This window comes from Mesoplodon bidens (assembly GCF_964165515.1).
Source record: "Mesoplodon bidens genome assembly, chromosome: 9".
Taxonomy (NCBI): domain Eukaryota; kingdom Metazoa; phylum Chordata; class Mammalia; order Artiodactyla; family Ziphiidae; genus Mesoplodon; species Mesoplodon bidens.
In genome coordinates, this window is record NC_138166.1 from 83,176,111 (window position 1) to 83,195,295 (window position 19,185).

The 19,185-nt window shown below is 39.1% G+C and overlaps 1 protein-coding gene across 2 annotated transcripts in view; it reads left to right on the top strand.

Moving 5' to 3' along the window:
* The window catches only part of CALU (calumenin), a 28,189-nt gene that overhangs the window by 6,496 nt on the left and 2,508 nt on the right, over positions 1-19,185 (top strand). The window contains exons 2-6 of one of the 2 annotated variants that reach the window (XM_081244139.1): positions 2,685-2,916; positions 7,436-7,629; positions 11,539-11,705; positions 12,385-12,445; positions 17,476-17,675. In XM_081244139.1, the coding sequence (XP_081100265.1) occupies positions 2,696-2,916; positions 7,436-7,629; positions 11,539-11,705; positions 12,385-12,445; positions 17,476-17,675 (843 nt within the window). In that variant the 5' untranslated portion in view covers positions 2,685-2,695. Of the gene's footprint in view, positions 1-2,684; positions 2,917-7,435; positions 7,630-7,702; positions 7,897-11,538; positions 11,706-12,384; positions 12,446-17,475; positions 17,676-19,185 lie in introns of both variants that reach the window. The other variant, XM_081244140.1, reaches the window with a different exon arrangement.

Consider the following 19,185-nt stretch of genomic DNA (forward strand, 5'->3'; position numbering starts at 1 on the left):
TTGTGTTAGCATTAAACATATTCCTCTATTTGCTTTCCTTCCACTTTTAAGGAATTTTTATATAACGTAACGTGCTCACCATTAGCTGCGCTAAGCATTTTTTCGTTTATTAAATCCAAAATGCTTTGTAAATCCAAGCAAATACAATGTAACTTCTTTTAGTTACTATTTGGGGGATTACAAGGAGATGGATACATTAAAATATGTCTAAGTTATTGGCGTATTTGACTTCTTTATCCCTTGACACAATTCACTTTCTTCCTTCTAATTCCCAAAACTTTGAGGCAGGATCAGATGCGTGCAGTTTCTTCGTATTAAGTGTACTCTCAAGTCACATTTCTTAAGATACTATTATGGCCATTTGAGAACTTGGTTAGAATGCTGGTTCTCAACCTGGCTGCCTTTTAAAAATATTTATGGTTAAGGGTGGGGTTCAGTGATCATTTATAAAAACTCCCCAGGTGATTTTAGGGTACAGTCTAGGTTGAGATCACTGAGTTACAAGCAATGCTGAAAGAGTTTTTATAATTAAAAAAAATTTTATATATAAAAAATGAGCCTTAGATTAGGTAGTTCCACTGGTGACATCCTGGGGAAGGTGAAGCCTGTGGCTAGTTTAATCTGCAGATTAGGACAAGATAATGCATTTAACTTTCATGTGATGCTGTGTCCCTCTGTACTGTAGCCTTGTATTAGTTTCCTAGGGCTGCTGTAACAAATTACCATAAACTACATTGCTTAAAAGGACAGAAATTTCTTCTCTTACAGTTCTAGAGGCTAGAAATTGGAAATCAGAGTGTTGGTAGGGGCATGCTCTCTGAAGGCCCTAAGGGAGGATCCTTCCTTGCCTCTTCCTAGCTTCTGGTGGTTGCCAGCAATCATTGACATTCCTTGGCTCATAGATGATCACTCTGATCTTTGCCTCTTTCATAATGTGGCACTATCTTCTCTGTGTCTGTATCCAAATTTCCCTCCTTTTATAAAGACACCAGCCATTGTATTAGAGCCCATCCTACTTGATTACATCTGCAAAGATCCTATTTCCAAATAAGGTCACATTCACAGGCACCAGGGATTAGGACTAAAGCGTATCTTTTGGGGGGACACAGTTCAACCTACAACAGGCCTCATGCCCAGTAACCACCTACGCATCCAGTAAGGGAGTCACTGATCATAAGAGGAAACGAGTAAGTGATAATATGAAATTATTAAAGTTTATACTCACCACAAGGGGAGAAGCCTTCAGAATCTGTGTTCTACTGATAAAGGATTAGTTAAAATATGAAAGCCTGGGAAACTCTTTCCCCTTGATTTTTTTATTTTTTATCTTATTTTTTGGCCATACTGCACAGCATGCAGGATCTTAGTTCCCCACCAGGGATCGAACCCATGCCCCCTGCAAGTGGCAACATGGAGTCTTAACCAGTGGACCGCCAGGGAAGTCCCCCCTTGATTTTTTTTGTGGTTTTTAAATTTTATTTATTTATTTATATTTGGCGGTGTTGCATCTTCGTTACTGTGCACGGGCTTTCTCTAGTTGTGGCGAGCAGGGACTACTCTTCGTTGTGGTGCGCAGGCTTCTCATTGCGGTGGCTTCTCTTGTTGGGGAGCACGGGCTCTAGGAGCAAGAGCTTCAGTAGTTGTGGCACGAGGGCTCAGTAGTTGTGGCGCATGGGCATAGTTGCTCCATGGCATGTGGGATATTCCCAGAGCAGGGCTCGAACCCATGTCCCCTGCATTGACAGGCAGATTCTTAACCACTGTGCCACCAGGGAAGTCGCCCCCGCCCCACCCCCCACCTTGATTTTTAATTTTACTGTTTTCTCTAAAACCTTAACCTCTCTGGACAATACTATAGGTTATCTGTCAAGAGTTCTAAACAGTTTCTATCCTGCAGCTTCTCTGCGATTTTTTGTCACTGTTTTCGATAAAGTGTTCCAGCCTTGTGCTTGTTCATCAGAATCACCTGTGACTGCAGAGATTCTGAACGTACAGTGTAGAGCTGGGGAATCTGTACTTTGAACAGTATTCCAGGTGGTCCTTATACCTGGGTAGGTTTGGGAAACACAAGTATACGGAATGATAAGGCAGTTATCCATCACTGTACCATCTCAGTGGTTTGATCTTTGAAGGTGATCATTGGTTCTTATCTGACAACCATCAGAATCACCTGGGAACCATTTAAAACTACAAATGCTTGGGTTCAGCCTCAGAGATTCTAATTCAGTAGGGGAAACTTTTTTTTTTTTTTTTAATAAAGCTTCCTAGGTGATTCTAATAACCAGCCAGGTTTGAAGACCTCTAGACCACTGATGTAGTACAAAGGTAAAGTATTTGGAGTCAGTAGGTCTGGATTTAAATCTTGGTCCTTTCACTTTTAAATCTTAGGAACTTGGGCAAAAGGATTAAAGTTCTACTTTGGTGTTTTTGAAATGAGACCACTTACAAGGTGGATGTTCCTAGTAATTCCTTGTCAGCCTACAATCAGATGAAGAAAACTGGTGAATATTTCTCAGAGTAAAACTGGAAAGTCTGATGTTCTACCATACTTTTTTTTATGGATTAAGTAATAATATTTGGGATAGTATCAAATTAATATTGTAACTGGATGTGAGCTTTTAATTTCTTGTTTCATTATTAAGCATACTGCTTCCTGAATGAACTACCTTTCTTTTTTCTTTAAGATCTGATTATCATGGACCTGAGACAGTTTCTTACATGCCTGTCCCTGTGCACAGCCTTTGCCTTGAGCAAGCCCACGGAAAAGAAGGACCGTGTACACCATGAGCCTCAGCTCAGTGACAAAGTTCACAATGATGCTCAGAGTTTTGATTATGACCATGATGCCTTCTTGGGTGCTGAAGAAGCAAAAACCTTTGATCAGCTGACACCAGAAGAGAGCAAGGAAAGACTTGGGTAAGGTGCCAGCTCTCAGGGAGCTAGTTAGAATAATGACATTTCTTTATAAATCAACTCATTCTTTTTTTCTCTTTTGGCTCAGTCACTCAGTAAAGCTGTATTGAACTACATCTTCTGAAAACTAACCATAGAATTGCTACCACTAAAATTTAATTAAGCGCTTTCCTGCATTTCTCCATTGAATAATAGTTTTTACCTCGTTCTACAAAGCAAAGTCATTTATGCATAGAATTGCCACATACTATAGGACTCAGCTTAAACTGCATCATCTTGACCCCAAAGGAGCATTACATGGGGGTTTTCTCAAACCTGTTGCTTTTAATTTTTAAAAACTATCTGGGACCTATTTATTACTGACCATACCAAGTCTTTGAGTGGATAATAAACTGCAAATTAGACTCCTGGACTGACTAATTTCTGTAGAGTTTATGGTTTCCAAGGATGTCCTTCACCCTCTTTGGTTTCACTGTCAGATATTTGCTTAACCAAAAACAAAACAAAACCAACCTTGCCTTTTTTTTTTTTAAATGTGGACCATTTTTAAAGTCTTTATTGAATTTGTTACAATAGTACTTCTATTTTATGTTTTGGTATTTTGGCCGTGAGGCACGTGGGATCTTAGCTCCCTGACCAGGGATCGAACCTGCACCCCCTGCGTTGGAAGGCGATGTCTTAACCGCTGGACCGCCAGGGAAGTCCCTCAACCTTGCCTTTTAGAAGGTTGTAATAAGCAGTGGTCTTAACGTCAGAGCATGTGTTGCTATTTCAGTAACAGCTGGGCCGTAGTCAGGTTCTGTGGCTCTCTCAGCAGGCATCTTTTTTTTAAAGAGTTGATTTGGTATAATTCCAGTTGATTATTTCTGAGGATCTGAGAATGTCTTTTTTAGCTCTTTCAAAGCCTTGCTTTTTAAGGAAATGCAGGTTAATTCAGTGAACATTTTCTCCTCAATGAAAGGCTACCATTGGTGTAACTTTCTGAACTATATTCAAGAGATTTGTCTGAAAAGTTATACCACATAGGAATTTCCAAAAATATTTTGCCCATGGATAGTGCTGTGATTAGAAGACGTTATAAGATTTGCTTTGGGTGGTACTTCAAAATAAATTTATTCTTTCAACGGGTTTTCTGCTAACTGAAGGATATAATATTTTATTCTTAAACACTCACAGAAACAATCAAAAGATTTTGCTGTGTAGAATGAGAAACTCCTAAAACATTTGAAAGTAGATAGAGAAAATAGAAATTTATCAAAGAGTTAGTCTTCTGTTAGGTTGTTTTTCTAACTTTGAGGGACCATGCTCACTTTTAATTTTAATCTTATAACTGTGCTAACATTCCAGGCTGAAAATAGGGATGCATGAGGGCGTTCTCAGTCTTCGTGTCTTGCATAACATGCATGTCCAGCCTACATTTTGGTCTGCACATGTCTCTGTGCAGAATTACTGTTAAATAATGAAGGGCCCTTAGGTTTGGTGTCAATCTGGGTGTTCTGGCTCTGTGTAGGTACTGGAATAGCTCTGCTAACAGTCTTCAGTAGAGAGAAAATGTTTCTTTTTGTCATCAGTAAATATCAAAAGTTCAACACATGAGCGACTCCATATTTGATTAGAATAAGATGGTTAAAATCATGTTTTTCATGGAATGTATGAATGAACCAAGTACTATTTTCTCTCCCAAATTGGAGATAATGGCAAATATTTCCAGTTTATAAGGTGATGTACTGTTGCAAGCAAGAATTCCAGGTGAACTTTTTTTTTCTTTTAACTTACTGTGGCATTTCTAAACATTATTTGGTACGTGACTATACGTCAGAGGTTGGGAACAACAGATTCCCCCTTTTCCATCTATCTAGGAGGCCAGTAATTATTAGGAGATAAGATCATTGTCTATACGTCTAGTTGCAAAAATTCACTACTGTTTTTAAATCCTTAGTTATAATACCTATATAAGACTTCAGGAAGCACTTAAAAACAATTTTAATATCCAGTTTTTTGTTCCTTTTTCTTATTAAGAATGTTGACAGATAGAAGATTTTTTCTTGTGTATGTATTCTCAACCCCACCCCCAAGAAGTCTACATATACTTAATTTTCATTTATGTGTCCTTCAAACGATTATTTATTTTGAGGTGGTGGTCCTTAATAAAGTTTTCACCCTTGATATAGTTGCTGTAGAAATGAACTAGAGCAGTTCATCATCCTTTTTTGGGTCACAAGCCCAGTCCCTGTGGCAGTCTAGTGAAAGCTAAGGGAAAGTGCATACATATGAATATATATAAAATTTTGCATGCTGAAAATTTCTGGAATATTTTGAACCCTCCTGGAGCCCATTTATTGACCCAGTTCTTAAAAAGTCAAAGGATTTGTTTGGTGCCTTTTGAAATGTAGACGCATATGTTACCTCTTAGAAATAATATAAGATCCACTAGGTACATTGTGTCTGTCCTGGAGTGAGTGCTTATTTAGTGGCATCATGGATCTGTAGGGTTCTCCAGTGTCATAGAAATATAACACCATTAGCTTCATAAATTTACACAGGCTTTCAAAGATCAGAGTTTAGAGCTTCATGCCTAAAATAGGACATGCCCACTTCCAATGTACTTTCACAACTGCCTGCAGGCTGGATAGCTAGCAAGATAAGGATGGCTTTTTTATTTTTAAGTGGTTTTGTGGTTATTTTTGTTGTTTTTAAAATATGTGACAGACCATATGTGGCCCACAAAGTGAAAATTTCTTCTTATCTGTCCTTTTTCAGAAAAAGTTTGCTAACTTCTGATTTAGACCATTTGGGATATTTCTGTTGGGATGAATAGAATGGCATTTAGCCAACTTCATTAGGAAAAGCCCATCTTAAACAGTCATATGCCTTTTTTATCTGAGTGTTCCTTCTCTTTAGGCTGTTTTTAATAGTTTAAAATTTTCTTTCGGGAATAAGTACCTTGCCCATTTTTTCTGATAATAGATAATGCAGAAGTTTGGGGGCGGTTAAAACTTAATTTATTAATATTGTTAAAATTATACAGGTTCAAGTTGCAAAAAATTTTTGTCCCGTGTCCATGTAGATAGAGGAGGATATTTGAGGTGACTTCCTACTGCTTTACCTTTTAACATTTTAGAGCAAAAGCTGTAAGATTCTCTGAAGGAAAATGCTTGTTAATTATAAGATTTAAGTAATAGGCAATCATGGCTAACAGCATGTCAATATCAAGACGAATTTGTGTTGCTTGTATTCTGTGATTCTAATCACTTTCCAGTGTTGTATTCATGAGTTGAATACAAACTGGAGAAAAACATTATTTGCTACCAAATGACAGTCTTTTTCAATCCTACAAATAATAGAGCATAGGAGTATGCCAAGATTTCAATTCCATTAGAAGTTGTTGGGGTTTTTTCTTTGTTTTGTTTTTTTGGCCGCACTGTGCGGCATGCCAGATCTTAGTTCCCCACCAGGGATCGAACCTGTGCCCACTGCAGTGGAAGCACAGTGTCTTAACCACTGGACCGCCAGGGAAGTCCCCCACTGGAAGTTTTGATTTAAAGTTCTTGTGACTTTACATAGGCTGTCTTAGCTTCTATAAGTAAGTGACTGCATCTTTAAACAGAAGTTTTCATATCATGCACATATTTTGAAATCCTTAAATAAATCATTTTTAAAAATGTCTGTCATTAACATAACAGATCTAGAAGAAAGAAACTCATGGAGGGCAAAGTATATTGATTCTTTAGCTTTGTAGTTTTGCTTTATCATCTGCACCCTAACCCTCTCAGCTTATTAACATTCTCATAATGAGGGATATACATTCTTACCACATTACTTCTTCAGAGCTCTCTGGTTTTGTGGTTATATGTAAAAATCCATTTCAACATAGTGTATAATAAACTGCTAGTCATTTTTAAAAATAAGCATGCTTCTGTCTCTGTGTACCTGTTTGGGGGTTTTAAAAAAAGTAATCTTGACTTTAGGTATAAGTGATCCTGGAACTATATTTGATATCTTTGTATTTTTAACAGAAGTGTTTTGGTTTTTTTTTTTTTTAAACACAGCTGAATTTTTTTAAAGTCTGGTTTAAATTTTTGAATTTTTAGAAAACCAAGTCAGTGGTTGTGATTGTTTACCCAGAAATTGAGATTCTCGTAAAATCAATAAAGAAAAAGTATAAAGATTTGTGTGTTGTTTGATACTAAGAGTGGAGAACCCAGATAGGAATGGATATTCACTCCTGAATTCTGACCATCGGCTGAAACCTACCTCTAAAGGGATAGTCCGGATTCACTTTTGAATCCAAGCACACCAGCCATGGACTGTGCTTGCCTTGTCTGGATGGCTCATTTCAGACCAGCAACAGGCACTTAAGAGAAAAATTTTCAATGGCCTGTCTGGCAGTTTTGTTTTGGAAACAATTTTTATTTCCATGCTTTAGCTCTGGGCAACACCTGTGGCCACAGCACGCACCTGGCTAAGTCCAGAGCCTAGTGTCCTTTTAACCTCTTGCTGGATTTCTCTGCATTTTCTACAGAAAGATTGTAAGTAAAATAGATGGCGACAAGGACGGGTTTGTCACTGTGGATGAGCTCAAAGACTGGATTAAATTTGCACAAAAGCGCTGGATTTACGAGGATGTAGAGCGACAGTGGAAGGGGCATGACCTCAATGAGGACGGCCTCGTTTCCTGGGAAGAGTATAAAAATGCCACCTACGGCTACGTTTTAGGTAGGTCCCTACTATCTGGGGGAAAAAGCTTTGTGGAGCCGGCACCTTGAAACGTAACTGTTTTGTCTTGTAGAATGATTGTAGATAAAATAGACGCGGATAAAGATGGGTTTGTGACGGAGGGGGAGCTGAAATCCTGGATTAAGCACGCCCAGAAGAAATACATATATGACAATGTTGAAAACCAATGGCAGGAGTTTGATTTGAATCAAGACGGCTTAATCTCCTGGGATGAGTACAGAAACGTGACTTATGGCACTTACCTGGGTAAGGGGCAAGATGTCAGCCTGGCAGAGACCATGGTCTTGAGTCAAAGAAACAAATGGGTCACACAGTGAAGGAAAGGAAGAAATTATGCTTATCTGAGATAGTTTGATGCTGAGCTGATTCTCCTTCCCTGTATTAATTTTGAATTTGTATATTATGTATTTTTTTAATTTGTTTTATTTTGGTTTTCTAAGGTCTGACATCTTTTACATCATTAGCATTTCAGATATATTTCCCCATTTTTTCTTGCTGTCATCCCTCAGAGAGACCATTTTTGTAGTAGATCTTGTTTAAAAGGCTGCATTGTTCCAACAATGCAAAGCAAGAGGCTTTGAGATGTCTCAAAGCCTGACATGGTCACATTAAAGTGTTGGACCTGAAATTCAAACCAAATTAGATTTCTTTGTAACCTGTGAGAATAGAAGGAAAATTACTGTTTTCCCTTAATAAAATAAAGATCAAATATAATAGCTTTCCTTGATGAAATTTAACTATTTCAGTATGTCTGCTTAGTGTAGTTTAGAAATGAATTATTTCCCATTTGTGTTCTCTGGCACATGAGTTTATCAGCCTGCTTTGCAAATGCTTCAAGGCAAATAAATGTGACTTCGATTGCTTTCTGTTGATTTGGTAGCTTGTATGCTTGGGCCACCTGTTAGTAATTTTCTTTTACTTATTACACTTGCCTGCTGTTGAATGCTAGGTGGCGATCTTACTGAGTTGATGACTTAGGGTGTTTTTGTTAGTGAGATTCCTCTATTGCACATGGTTACAGTTTGAGGCAAGAATGTATAAATGTTACTTCTTGCATTTTTATTCTGGAAATTAAGTAAATTTCTGGGTTAAAGCAGGCATTCTCCATCACCGACTAACAAGCAGTGAGTGTATGATGGTCTGTTTCCCCCACTGGATAGCCAGCTGTCCCTGTTAATTACAGGACTGCATGCATTTCTGTTGAACAGATTTTTATTTCTGTATCAGGCTTGTTCTCATTCCTAAGACTAGAGTGGCAGTCTCTCTCTACGCTTGACACTTACCCAAGAACCAAACATATCCTTCACCCAATTAAAAACACGTGTATTAAAAAGTCAGTGCAGATAGAGAGGCATCCATGCTTCTTGCTCTCTGGCTGAGACCCAACACCCTCCTGATTTATTTGGAATTAATTATAAATGTAAAGCAGTGGGTAGGCTATTGGTGATCTCAATAGAATGGTGTGTTAATGAATCTCAGCTCAGACCTAGTCACTCACTTGCTGTCCAGAATGAATCTTAAACTCTTTGTATGATTATGTGCATAAAAATCTGTTGAGAGCTTTGTTGCCTCACAGGGCAAATGATTCAATGTAATGGGTATTTCTACTGACTGAGACTGCATAAGCTGAAGCTCTGGCTGGAGAAACAATGTCTTTATAAGGCATCTTTCCCTGGAGTCCTGTGGCTGGACAGTGCTCGGGGTAATGAGGTGCCTTACAAAAGTGCTGAGGAGTTTTTGTGAAAGCGTGTTCTTGGTTCAGCTGAGTTCAGGTATAAATCATTTTAGCTTTTAGTCTGCTTTCCACAAAAGGAACATTAACCCTGTCTCTGCCACAAATGAAATATGAGATACTACGATCCACCCTGCCTATACCAAAACTAGATCAAGAGCCTACCCAGGCCAGATAGCCCAGTAAACTGGTGCTTAAGACAGATAATGGCACTCTGAGCAGTGATGATACGCACATGAGTTTAGTCATTAAATATAAAGTTTTAAAGCTTCCTTTTTCATCCTTATATATGTGCATGTTATCGGGCTACTTGATTCCAGTCACCATGTTTTAATTGAGGAGAGAAGGGCTCTTAGCTAAGAATCTACTCTTAATCTATAAGTTGTCTTCTGTTATCTTTCTTATTTATGTTACGTAGTTTGTACTGAAGCTTTATTTGTTGAGAAGAAATGACTTAGTATCTGAGAAAGATCGTACTTTCCTTAAATTCTTTGTTTCTAACCTGTTACGGCTTTGAGTATACACGTATAGGGTCCGCAAAGCCTCATGATTCAGTCAACTATCTCACTGAATTTTGACACTCAACAAAGAATGAAACTTCAAGTTGCTCACCTCTCAAAATAGAGCAGTAGTTTATTGTTGTTGTTTTTGACTGTGCTTAAAGTATGGAAAGATTGAACTACAGTATCGAAAGTCAGCAGTGTAATGTTATTAAGGGACCCTGTGGGTCATTTTTATAAAACTAGTGCTGTATCTTAAAAAATTTGACCAATATGTTGTAGGAACAATCATTTCTTACCTTTAATATGGTGTCTTTTCCTTTCAGAATATCTTCACATGTTACCTTATTAGGTCCATACAGCAACTCAGATTGAAAAGTTTTTTTTTTCCTTTTCTGCCATTAAGTCCACATTTTTTCAACTTAAAGAAACAAAATTTCATTTTTCTAGAATCTTACGGAGAGACTAAATAACTACTGCTTGTGCAGTTCAACATCCTAACAGATGGATAAATCCAAATTTAATTTGGTTGTAATCTAATATTTATCTTTTGTAACAGCTTTATTGAAGTATAACTGACATACGATACACTGCACGTATTTAAAATGCACAATTGATGAGTTTTGACAGATGTATGTATCAGTGAGCTCAGCACTACAATCGAAATAAATGAACATTTCCATCACCCCCAACAGTTTCCTTGTGTCCCTTTATAATCCTCAAGGCAACCACTGATCTGTTTTCTGTAACTCGAGTTTATTTGCATTTTCTAGAATTTTACAAAAATTGGGGAGGGGGGGTAGTGAACAGTATTTGTATATCATGGTATATTTCTGAGTTGGCTTAAGAAACTAAAGTGTGACCATTCAAAGTGGTGTTGTTCTGGTACTTGAATCCAGATGGCCTATAATGGGATAGAAGGCCTTTGATGTCTGGCTTCTTTTGGGAGCGGTTGGGGGGTGCTGCATTGCGCGGCTTGTGGGATTTTAGTTCTGCCGGCCAGGGATTGAACCCAGGCCCCCGGCAGTGAGAGCTCGGAGTCCTAACCACTGGACTTCCGGGAAATTCCTGATATCTGGCTTTTTAATGAGAACCTAATGTTTAATCAACATAGCAATGGCTAACATTTATTAAAAGCCAACTCTGTGCCAGGCACTGTTCTAGCACTTCTATTTATTTGCTTATTTAGCCTCATAACAATCCTATGAGGCCAGCACTGTTATTATCTCCATTTTACAGATGAGTAAATTGAAGTACAGTCAAGTTGCTTGCCCAAGGTCACATGGCTAAGAAGTGGTAGAGTTAGGATTCAAACTCAGTATGACTTTAGAACCACCGCTGCCCCTTGGATATATCTAGAAAACTCAAGCTCTTTGGTTGCCCCAAGAGCAGTGACAGTGAAGCATTACATAACGGATTACACAGTCCAGGAGCCAGGGTTCCATGTTGAATGGCAAGCATTTACATTCAACTCAGACCTGATTTTGAGGTCTTTGATTACCAAAACTGAATGTCTTTATACTGCTGCGATTTTACCTGAGTAATCAAGAGTTAATTCTTCAGTGCTTGGTTTATCTTTCTTGGAAATTGATTCCCCATACATTTTCATGTTTTCTGGAAGTCTTTTAAGATTTGACCTAAATTTTTCTTTTCTAGATGATCCAGACCCTGATGATGGATTTAACTATAAACAGATGATGGTTAGAGATGAGCGGAGGTTTAAAATGGCAGACAAGGATGGAGACCTCATTGCCACAAAGGAGGAATTCACAGCTTTCCTGCACCCTGAGGAGTATGACTACATGAAGGATATAGTAGTACAGGTGGGTGGGGTGAGAGCAAGGATTCTCAGTGGAAACTTTCTCTTTTTGTTGCTTAACGCTTTCCTCTTTAGCCTTTCCTCTGTATTTAGAAGAATGACTTGCTATACAAGTGCTGGCCAGATTGAGTCCAAGCTCTGTCACTCTGTTTTTCTGTGATCTCGATGGTGCTTTAGGCTTTCTGTTTAGTATGACAATATGTACCATCAGATTATGTATTTTGCCATTCATTGGTGGCTTCATACTGTAAGCATGAGGGGAAATCCTATTTTTTAAAATATCAGGCACTGAGTAATGACAGTGATACTAAAGAATTTTCACAGAAGGCAGTTACTGATAAAACATAGACTGTAGCTGTAGATGTACTCACTGGTCACATCTCCTGTTAGAGTTAAGCATGACTAGGGCTACCAGATCATCATGGGCTTCATGGGGTAGTTCACTATTAAGTGTTCCTTCAAGAAGACTGTTGGTTATTTTAAGCTGAAGCATAAAAAACTGATAATATTTTACCATTCTTTCAGCTAGAAAAACCACAATTTCCTATGGATTAACCATACCCACACACATCTACATAAACGTGTGTGTGTGTGTGTGTGTGTGTGTGTATTTTAATGAATGACAAATAATTGCCTAAACTAACTCATCCAGATACTAAGTCTAATTACTCTCTTCTGTTTAGGAAACAATGGAAGATATAGATAAGAATGCTGATGGTTTCATTGATCTGGAGGAGTATATTGGTAAGTCTATTTCTAGTGTTTTTCTTAGAAGAAGCTGAGAAGCTTTGGAAGATACGTTCACCAATAGAAACAATTTACCCCATGGGTCAACTCTTAGCACATCATTAAGTCAGACCAACGTGAGGAATAGGGGGTCATGATAAAGTGTCTGTAGCAGCACTGGCAAATCAAAATGTAAATGTGAGCCACATATATAATTTTAACTTTTCTAGTAGCCACATCAAAAACAATAAAAAGAAACATGAAATTTATTTCAATAGTATATTTTATTTAGCCTAAGATTCCAAAATACTATAATTTCAACATGTTGTCAATATAAATCATTGAGGTTTTTTTTTTTTCTACAAATCTTCAAAAGTTTATTTTACACTATAGCACATTTCAGTTTGGACCAGTCACATTGGCCAGTGGCTACTGTAGTGGACAGCACTGAAATAGTGCATCCCAGATGCCCTGGGCAATCGACAGTAAGGAGTTGCAGGGAGCCTATACTGGCATTAGGAAACGGAAATAGAACAAAAGAGACAGTTGGGTGACTAAGAGCTGTTGATTCCTCTTAGTCTTTCCTTTTCGCTGTATTCTATTCATGTTTTCTGTCTAGGTTCTCTAATTTGTTTCCTTTCGTCTTTTTTTAAAAATCACTCCTTTCTGCCATTTTTCCTTTTAGTTGTCTGGTTTTGTTTTCTTTTCCTTTTTGTTTTCTTTTTTCTTTTTTGACCACACCTCAGCTTGTGGGATCTTAGTTCCCTGACCAAGGATTGAACCGTTGCCCTCAGCAATGAAAGCTCGGAGTCCTAACCCCTGGCCTGCCAGGGAATTCCCAGTTGTCTGTTTTATTTTAGATGCTACTATACCTTCAAGTTGTCTGTTTATTTTAGATGCTATACCTTTCTCTCAAGTAAAGCTTTTTTTTTTTTTTTTTTGGCCATACCGTGCAGCATGTGGGATCTTAGTTCTCCAACCAGGGATCGAACCCGTGCCCCCTGCAGTGGAAGTGCAGAGTCTTAACCACTGGACTTCCAGGGAAGTCCCTAAAGCTATTTTTATTATCCTCAAAATAATTTCAAGATTTTCCCATTGCTTTAAAAAAAGGAGCTGCCTCTTACCAAGTAGTTGAGCAAATCGTTTCACAATTAGTGTGATGGAAATTAGCATAAGTAAAGGAGAAGAGATGGAAGATACTACAAATGTCTTTGTTACAAATGTCTTTCCATTTTAAAAGATATTAGATAATTTTATATTTCCAATTATGATTTTTACTCATAGTAACTTAATTCTAGTGCACCACTGGTTTTGTGTTTCTTAAGACAATTTGTTTTTATGCTTCTAATCTTTACCTGGAATGTTTAAGTGTGAAAGGGAGACTTAAGCCCTTACCTCTATCCCTGTATGTCACTTCAGCCCATTGAACAAGTCACTCCTTTACTCAAATTTTGTCTAATTATACCTGCTATTTATTTTCTAGAGTTATTCCAGTTGAATTACTCCTTGAATACTCTTTTCTTCTAAGACTCCATGATGTACTTTGAGAGGGGTGAGCAGTGGGAAGATGGAATTTTTTTCCAAAATGACTTTTTTGTGGAATTCATCAGCACAGTGGAAATAAACGTCTGGTGCATTTACTGAGCCCATTTCAAAGTCGACTATTTCTTTTTTTTAATATTTTATCTTTTAATTCTTGGTTTTTGCCATTTTATCACCATTGCTAAAACGGAGGAGCTCATTTTGAACCTCTTGAGAGGAATTAAGTTTTATAACGGTTAAGTACCATCATTTATCAAGCATTGGGGCCAAATAAAGAGATACTTCTATCTCCCTCCCATCATATAGATCAATTGTTTCTTGAAACTACTAAAACTATCAACTGTGTGTGTATGACTTTGTTTTGCAAATCATCAACTAATGCAAACACTTTTACATCTTGGGTGCTGGGCTTTGTAAAGCTAAAAAGTCTCCCAAACAGTATCTTCCAGTTTCCTGGGGTATGCTAGTTTCTGCCCTGTTGAGGAGAAAGATCAAAAAGAAACAAATGGTCTTTGCCTCTTACATTTAGCATTAATAAGTCCCCAGAGTTATACTGTTGAACCATTTAAATTTATTATACAGCATTGCAAGCATACACAAAATTAAATAGAATAGTATAATGAATCCCCCGTACTTACGCCCAGTCCCAGCAGCCATCAACCCATGGCCAATCCTTTTAAATCCATATCCACGTCTTACCTCCTTTATTATTTTGAAGTAAATCCCAATCAGCATCTCATTTCATCTGTAAACATTTGGTTATATCTCTCTTAAGATACATATGTATCTCTAAAAATTTTTAAATAAAATAAAAAAATTAGTAATTCCTTAATATCATTATATAGGTTGAATTTTTTTTATTTGTATTTGTTTGTTTGTTTGTTTTTGGCCATGTTGGGTCTTCATTTCTGTGCGAGGGCTTTCTCTAGTTGCAGCGAGCGGGGGCCACTCCTCATCGTGGTGCGCGGGCCTCTCACTATCGCGGCCTCTCTTGTTGCGGAGCACAGGCTCCAGATGCGCAGGCTCAGTAGTTGTGGCTCACGGGCCTAGTTGCCACGTGGTATGTGGGATCCTCCCAGACCAGGGCTCGAACCCGTGTCCCCTGCATTAGCAGGTAGATTCTCAACTGCTGTGTCACCAGGGAAGCCCAGGTTGAATTTTTTAATAGAAAATTAAATAGTATTAATTCTTATCCTTACTTTTCTAGCTTTAAGATGCACGTACATTATGTTGTATATTCTAGCTTCTATTAAAAGTATGTCTTTCAGGAAATTCCCTGGCGGACCAGTGGTTAGGACTCGGCACTTTCACTGTGGGGGCCGGGTTTGACCCCTGGTTGGGGAACTAAGATCCCGAATGCCGTGTGGTGTGGCCAAATTAAAAGAAAGAAAGAAAGAAAAATATGTCTTTTAAACACATGTTTTCCTAACGTGTGTTTCCTAATACTCACATATTCCCTAATTCAGAATTTCCCAGTCTGTATGCAGTGAAAGGTCTCCCTGACCCTCAGGACAGCTAGAGCAGGGTGCTGGCCAGTGGATCATACAAATACTGTGTTTTCTTTTTTTTTTTTTTCTTTTTTTTTGCCGTACGTGGGCCTCTCACTGTTGTGGCCTCTCCTGTTGCGGAGCACAGGCTCCAGACGCACAGGCTCAGCGGCCATGGCTTATGGGCCCAGCTGCTCCGTGGCATGTGGGATCTTCCCGGAACGGGGCACGAACCCATGTCCCCTGCATCGGCAGGCAGACTCTCAACCACTGCGCCACCAGGGAAGCCCCAAATACTGTGTTTTCTGAATGTGCTGTAACATGAAAAAAGAATTGGCAAGACCTGCTCTGAGACTCCCAATTTGTGTTTAAGACAGAAAGGAGTAGTTCTACTCTTAACCCTCAAGTTCAGGAAGATGACAGTGCCAACTGTAAAATGCTGGAAATAGTAGAATTTAATAACAAGTTTGATGTCCTTTATTCAAGGGAAAACAATTCATGGATTGGGGGAGTCAAGTACCTCACAAGCAGTAGAGCATTCTTCCTAGGGGGTTTTGGGCAAGAGCAGGCTTTATAAAACATTAAAGGGGCAACTTAGATGCAGGACATGATTGGCTAGGAAGTCAGGGATTTCCATATAAAGATAGCAGGTCGTCTTTTGTAAGGGTAAGGTAAGTTGACTGAAGCTGAGCTGGAGGGTTGTGATTGATATATGTTAGGTTTTCTTGGCAGTGTGGGCTGACTTAGGTTTAGATTTGTGGCATGGGCCGGGCCACTGGGGCAGCCTCCATTTTATGGGTCCCAACATACAAATTACTTTTATCACAAGTAAATAACTCTTTAGAAGTTACTTAGACTTATATTAGGTGTGTTCCCATACCTTACATGAAATGCATGTACACTTACTTTGATATAGTATAATTTAGGAGTCTTCAGACTTTCACTCAGGTAATTCCTAAAAAAATATTGACAGTAGCTAAGCCCATGCGCCACAACTACTGAGCCTGCACTCTAGAGCCTGCGAGCCACAACTACGGAGCCCGTTTGCTGCAGCTACGGAAGCCCGTGCACCTAGAGCCTGTGCTTCACAACAAGAGAAGCCACTGCAATGAGAAACCCGTGCACCGCAACAAAGAGTAGCCCCTGCTCGCCGCATCTAGAGAAACTCCACGCGCAGCAACAAAGACCCAACGTGGCCAAAAAAAAAAAAAAAATTTTTTTTTAAATACTTAAAAAAAAAATTAAAGTATACTCTGTAATTGGTTGGTGGACAGTTTGACTTACAGACCTCTCAAGTTTTCTTGAGGATTTAAAACCACATCTTTCTAAAACTAGTGGTCGGGTTAATTAGTAGTGAAATGAAATGTAGGGAACAACTATCTTATGAAAGTTGGTCTTTACCTTTTTATTTATTTTTTTAAAAAGAAATTTATTTATTTTTGTCTGTGTTGGGTCTTCGTTGCTGCGCGGGCTTTCTCTGGTTGCAGCGAGCAGGGGCTACTCTTCGTTGTGGTGCACAGGCTTCTCATTGTGGTGGCTTCTCTCAGTGCGGAGCACGGGCTCTAGGCACGTGGGCTTCAGTAGTTGTGGCACGCAGGCTCAGTAGTTGTGGCACACATGGGCTTAGTTGCTCCGCAGCATGTGGGATCTTCCTGGACCAGGGATTGATTGTCCCCTGTATTGGCAGGCGGATTCTTAACTACTGCTCCACCAGGGAAGTCCTGGTCTTCACCTTTCTTGACGCTAGTCATCTCCCTTTGTTTCTGCATTTTTTTTAAAGGATTCTCTTTGCTCTCATATCATTCAAGACCAACAGCTGGAAATATTTTTGTTGCAAGATCAATAATCACACATCAGGAAAACGCCTTGCTTCTTAAGGTCTATCTGACCTAAAATACCCTTACAACTGCTATTAGGTTCCAAACTGATGAAGGAGGAAAAAGGGTCAGGTCAGATTTGTATGGGGCAGTCTTTGAGAAAAGACAAACTCATCTTTTGTATGGATGTGTATTCACACAGGTGACATGTACAGCCATGATGGAAATGCTGATGAGCCAGAATGGGTAAAGACTGAGAGAGAACAATTTGTTGAGTTTCGAGATAAGAACCGTGATGGGAAGATGGATAAGGAAGAGACCAAAGACTGGATCCTTCCCTCAGACTATGATCATGCAGAGGCAGAAGCCAGGCACCTAGTCTACGAATCCGACCAAAACAAGGTAAGTCTGTCCAGGTCCAAACAATCTATCAGTGATCGAAGTCTGTTTCTAGGGTATTGCCTAAAAAATTCCTGTTGAGGTACATAGAGCATTTAAGGTCTTAATTAGTTTGAGTCTGCTATGGATCTAAAGTTGGCGATTGAAAACTTACAGGGCAGTGCTAGCTCTCTGATCTCATTTTAGAAATCCTTTTGCCCAATGTTCCCAGCATTGGAGAAATTTAGGCCTCAGAAAGAGCCTCTGGATATAGCCTGTGCCCAGCATGCATCATCTGCTATCTTTGGAACCTCAAGAAATCTTCTTTGCTTTTTTGTTGTTATTTCCTTTGTTCTTTTATCTTTTACAGGCTCATTTTGCCTACTCAAAGCTGGTTGTTTCCTTCTTAAATCAAGTATGCTTTTTAAAATTAAGTCATTTGTAGGAGCTTATAAATCAGCTTTTCTCTGAAACCTGTTAAAATTACCCTTGATCAGTTATCTGAGAAGGCATTCATTTCATTAAAAGAGTGGTGTTACTACTGACCCCTGTCACCTTTTTCAGAGATTTGAATGCTCTCCTTAGAGCAAACTGAAAATCAGTCTAAAGTTGGGGGATTCTAGAATTCTAAATGTTCTTTTATTTAGACTGATCTTCGGTTTTAATGCAGTTTCTTTTTTTTTTAAATTATTTTATTTATTTTTGGCTGCGTTGAGTCTTTGTTGCTGCACGCGGGCTTTCTCTAGTTGTGGTGAGCGGGGGCTACTCTTCGTTGCGGTACAGAGGCTTCTCATTGCAGTGGCTTCTCTCGTTGCGGAGCACAGGCTCTAGGCACGGGCTTCAGTAGTTGTGGCTCGCGTGGGCTCTAGAGTAAAGGCTCAGTAGTTGTGGTGCACGGGCTTAGTTGCTCCGTGGCATGTGGGATCTTCCCGGACCAGGGCTCGAGTCCGTGTCCCCTGCATTGGCAGGTGGATTCTTAACCACTGCGCCACGAGGGAGGCCCCTAATGCAGTTTCTTATTGAGCCTTTTTGAGGGTCAGTCTGTTTTGAGTTCTTACTCAGTCACTTCAGTAGCCAGGTGCTATGTCCTGAGACATGTGAGAAAAGGAAACTCATGTAGTCATCCCTTGGGAATCTGGCCTAGATAATTCTTGAGATGAGTATCTGAGCCTTCATTTGGGGTTCTGTCTGGAATCTGATTGGTGACTAGGTCATTTTGGAGTTGAAGACTGTGCTTGATATTAGCATATTTCATTGTTCCTGTTAGACAAAGACTTGATTCACTTTGAAGTATTTTTCCTGGCTCTTCTTGACTATCTCTTACCCATATCTAGGAGATGTCCCACATTTTGCTTGGAAGGGAGCATTTTCTTCTCAAAAAACAAACCCATATCCCTAGCACTGAGCTCTTGAGCTATATTATTTCCATCCTTCCACTTTTAACTTCCTTGATAAGAAAAATGTATCAACTGCTGTTTTCTTCCCTCTTTGCGTGTGTGCGTGTGTGTGTGTGTTGGGGGTGGGCAGTGAGGAT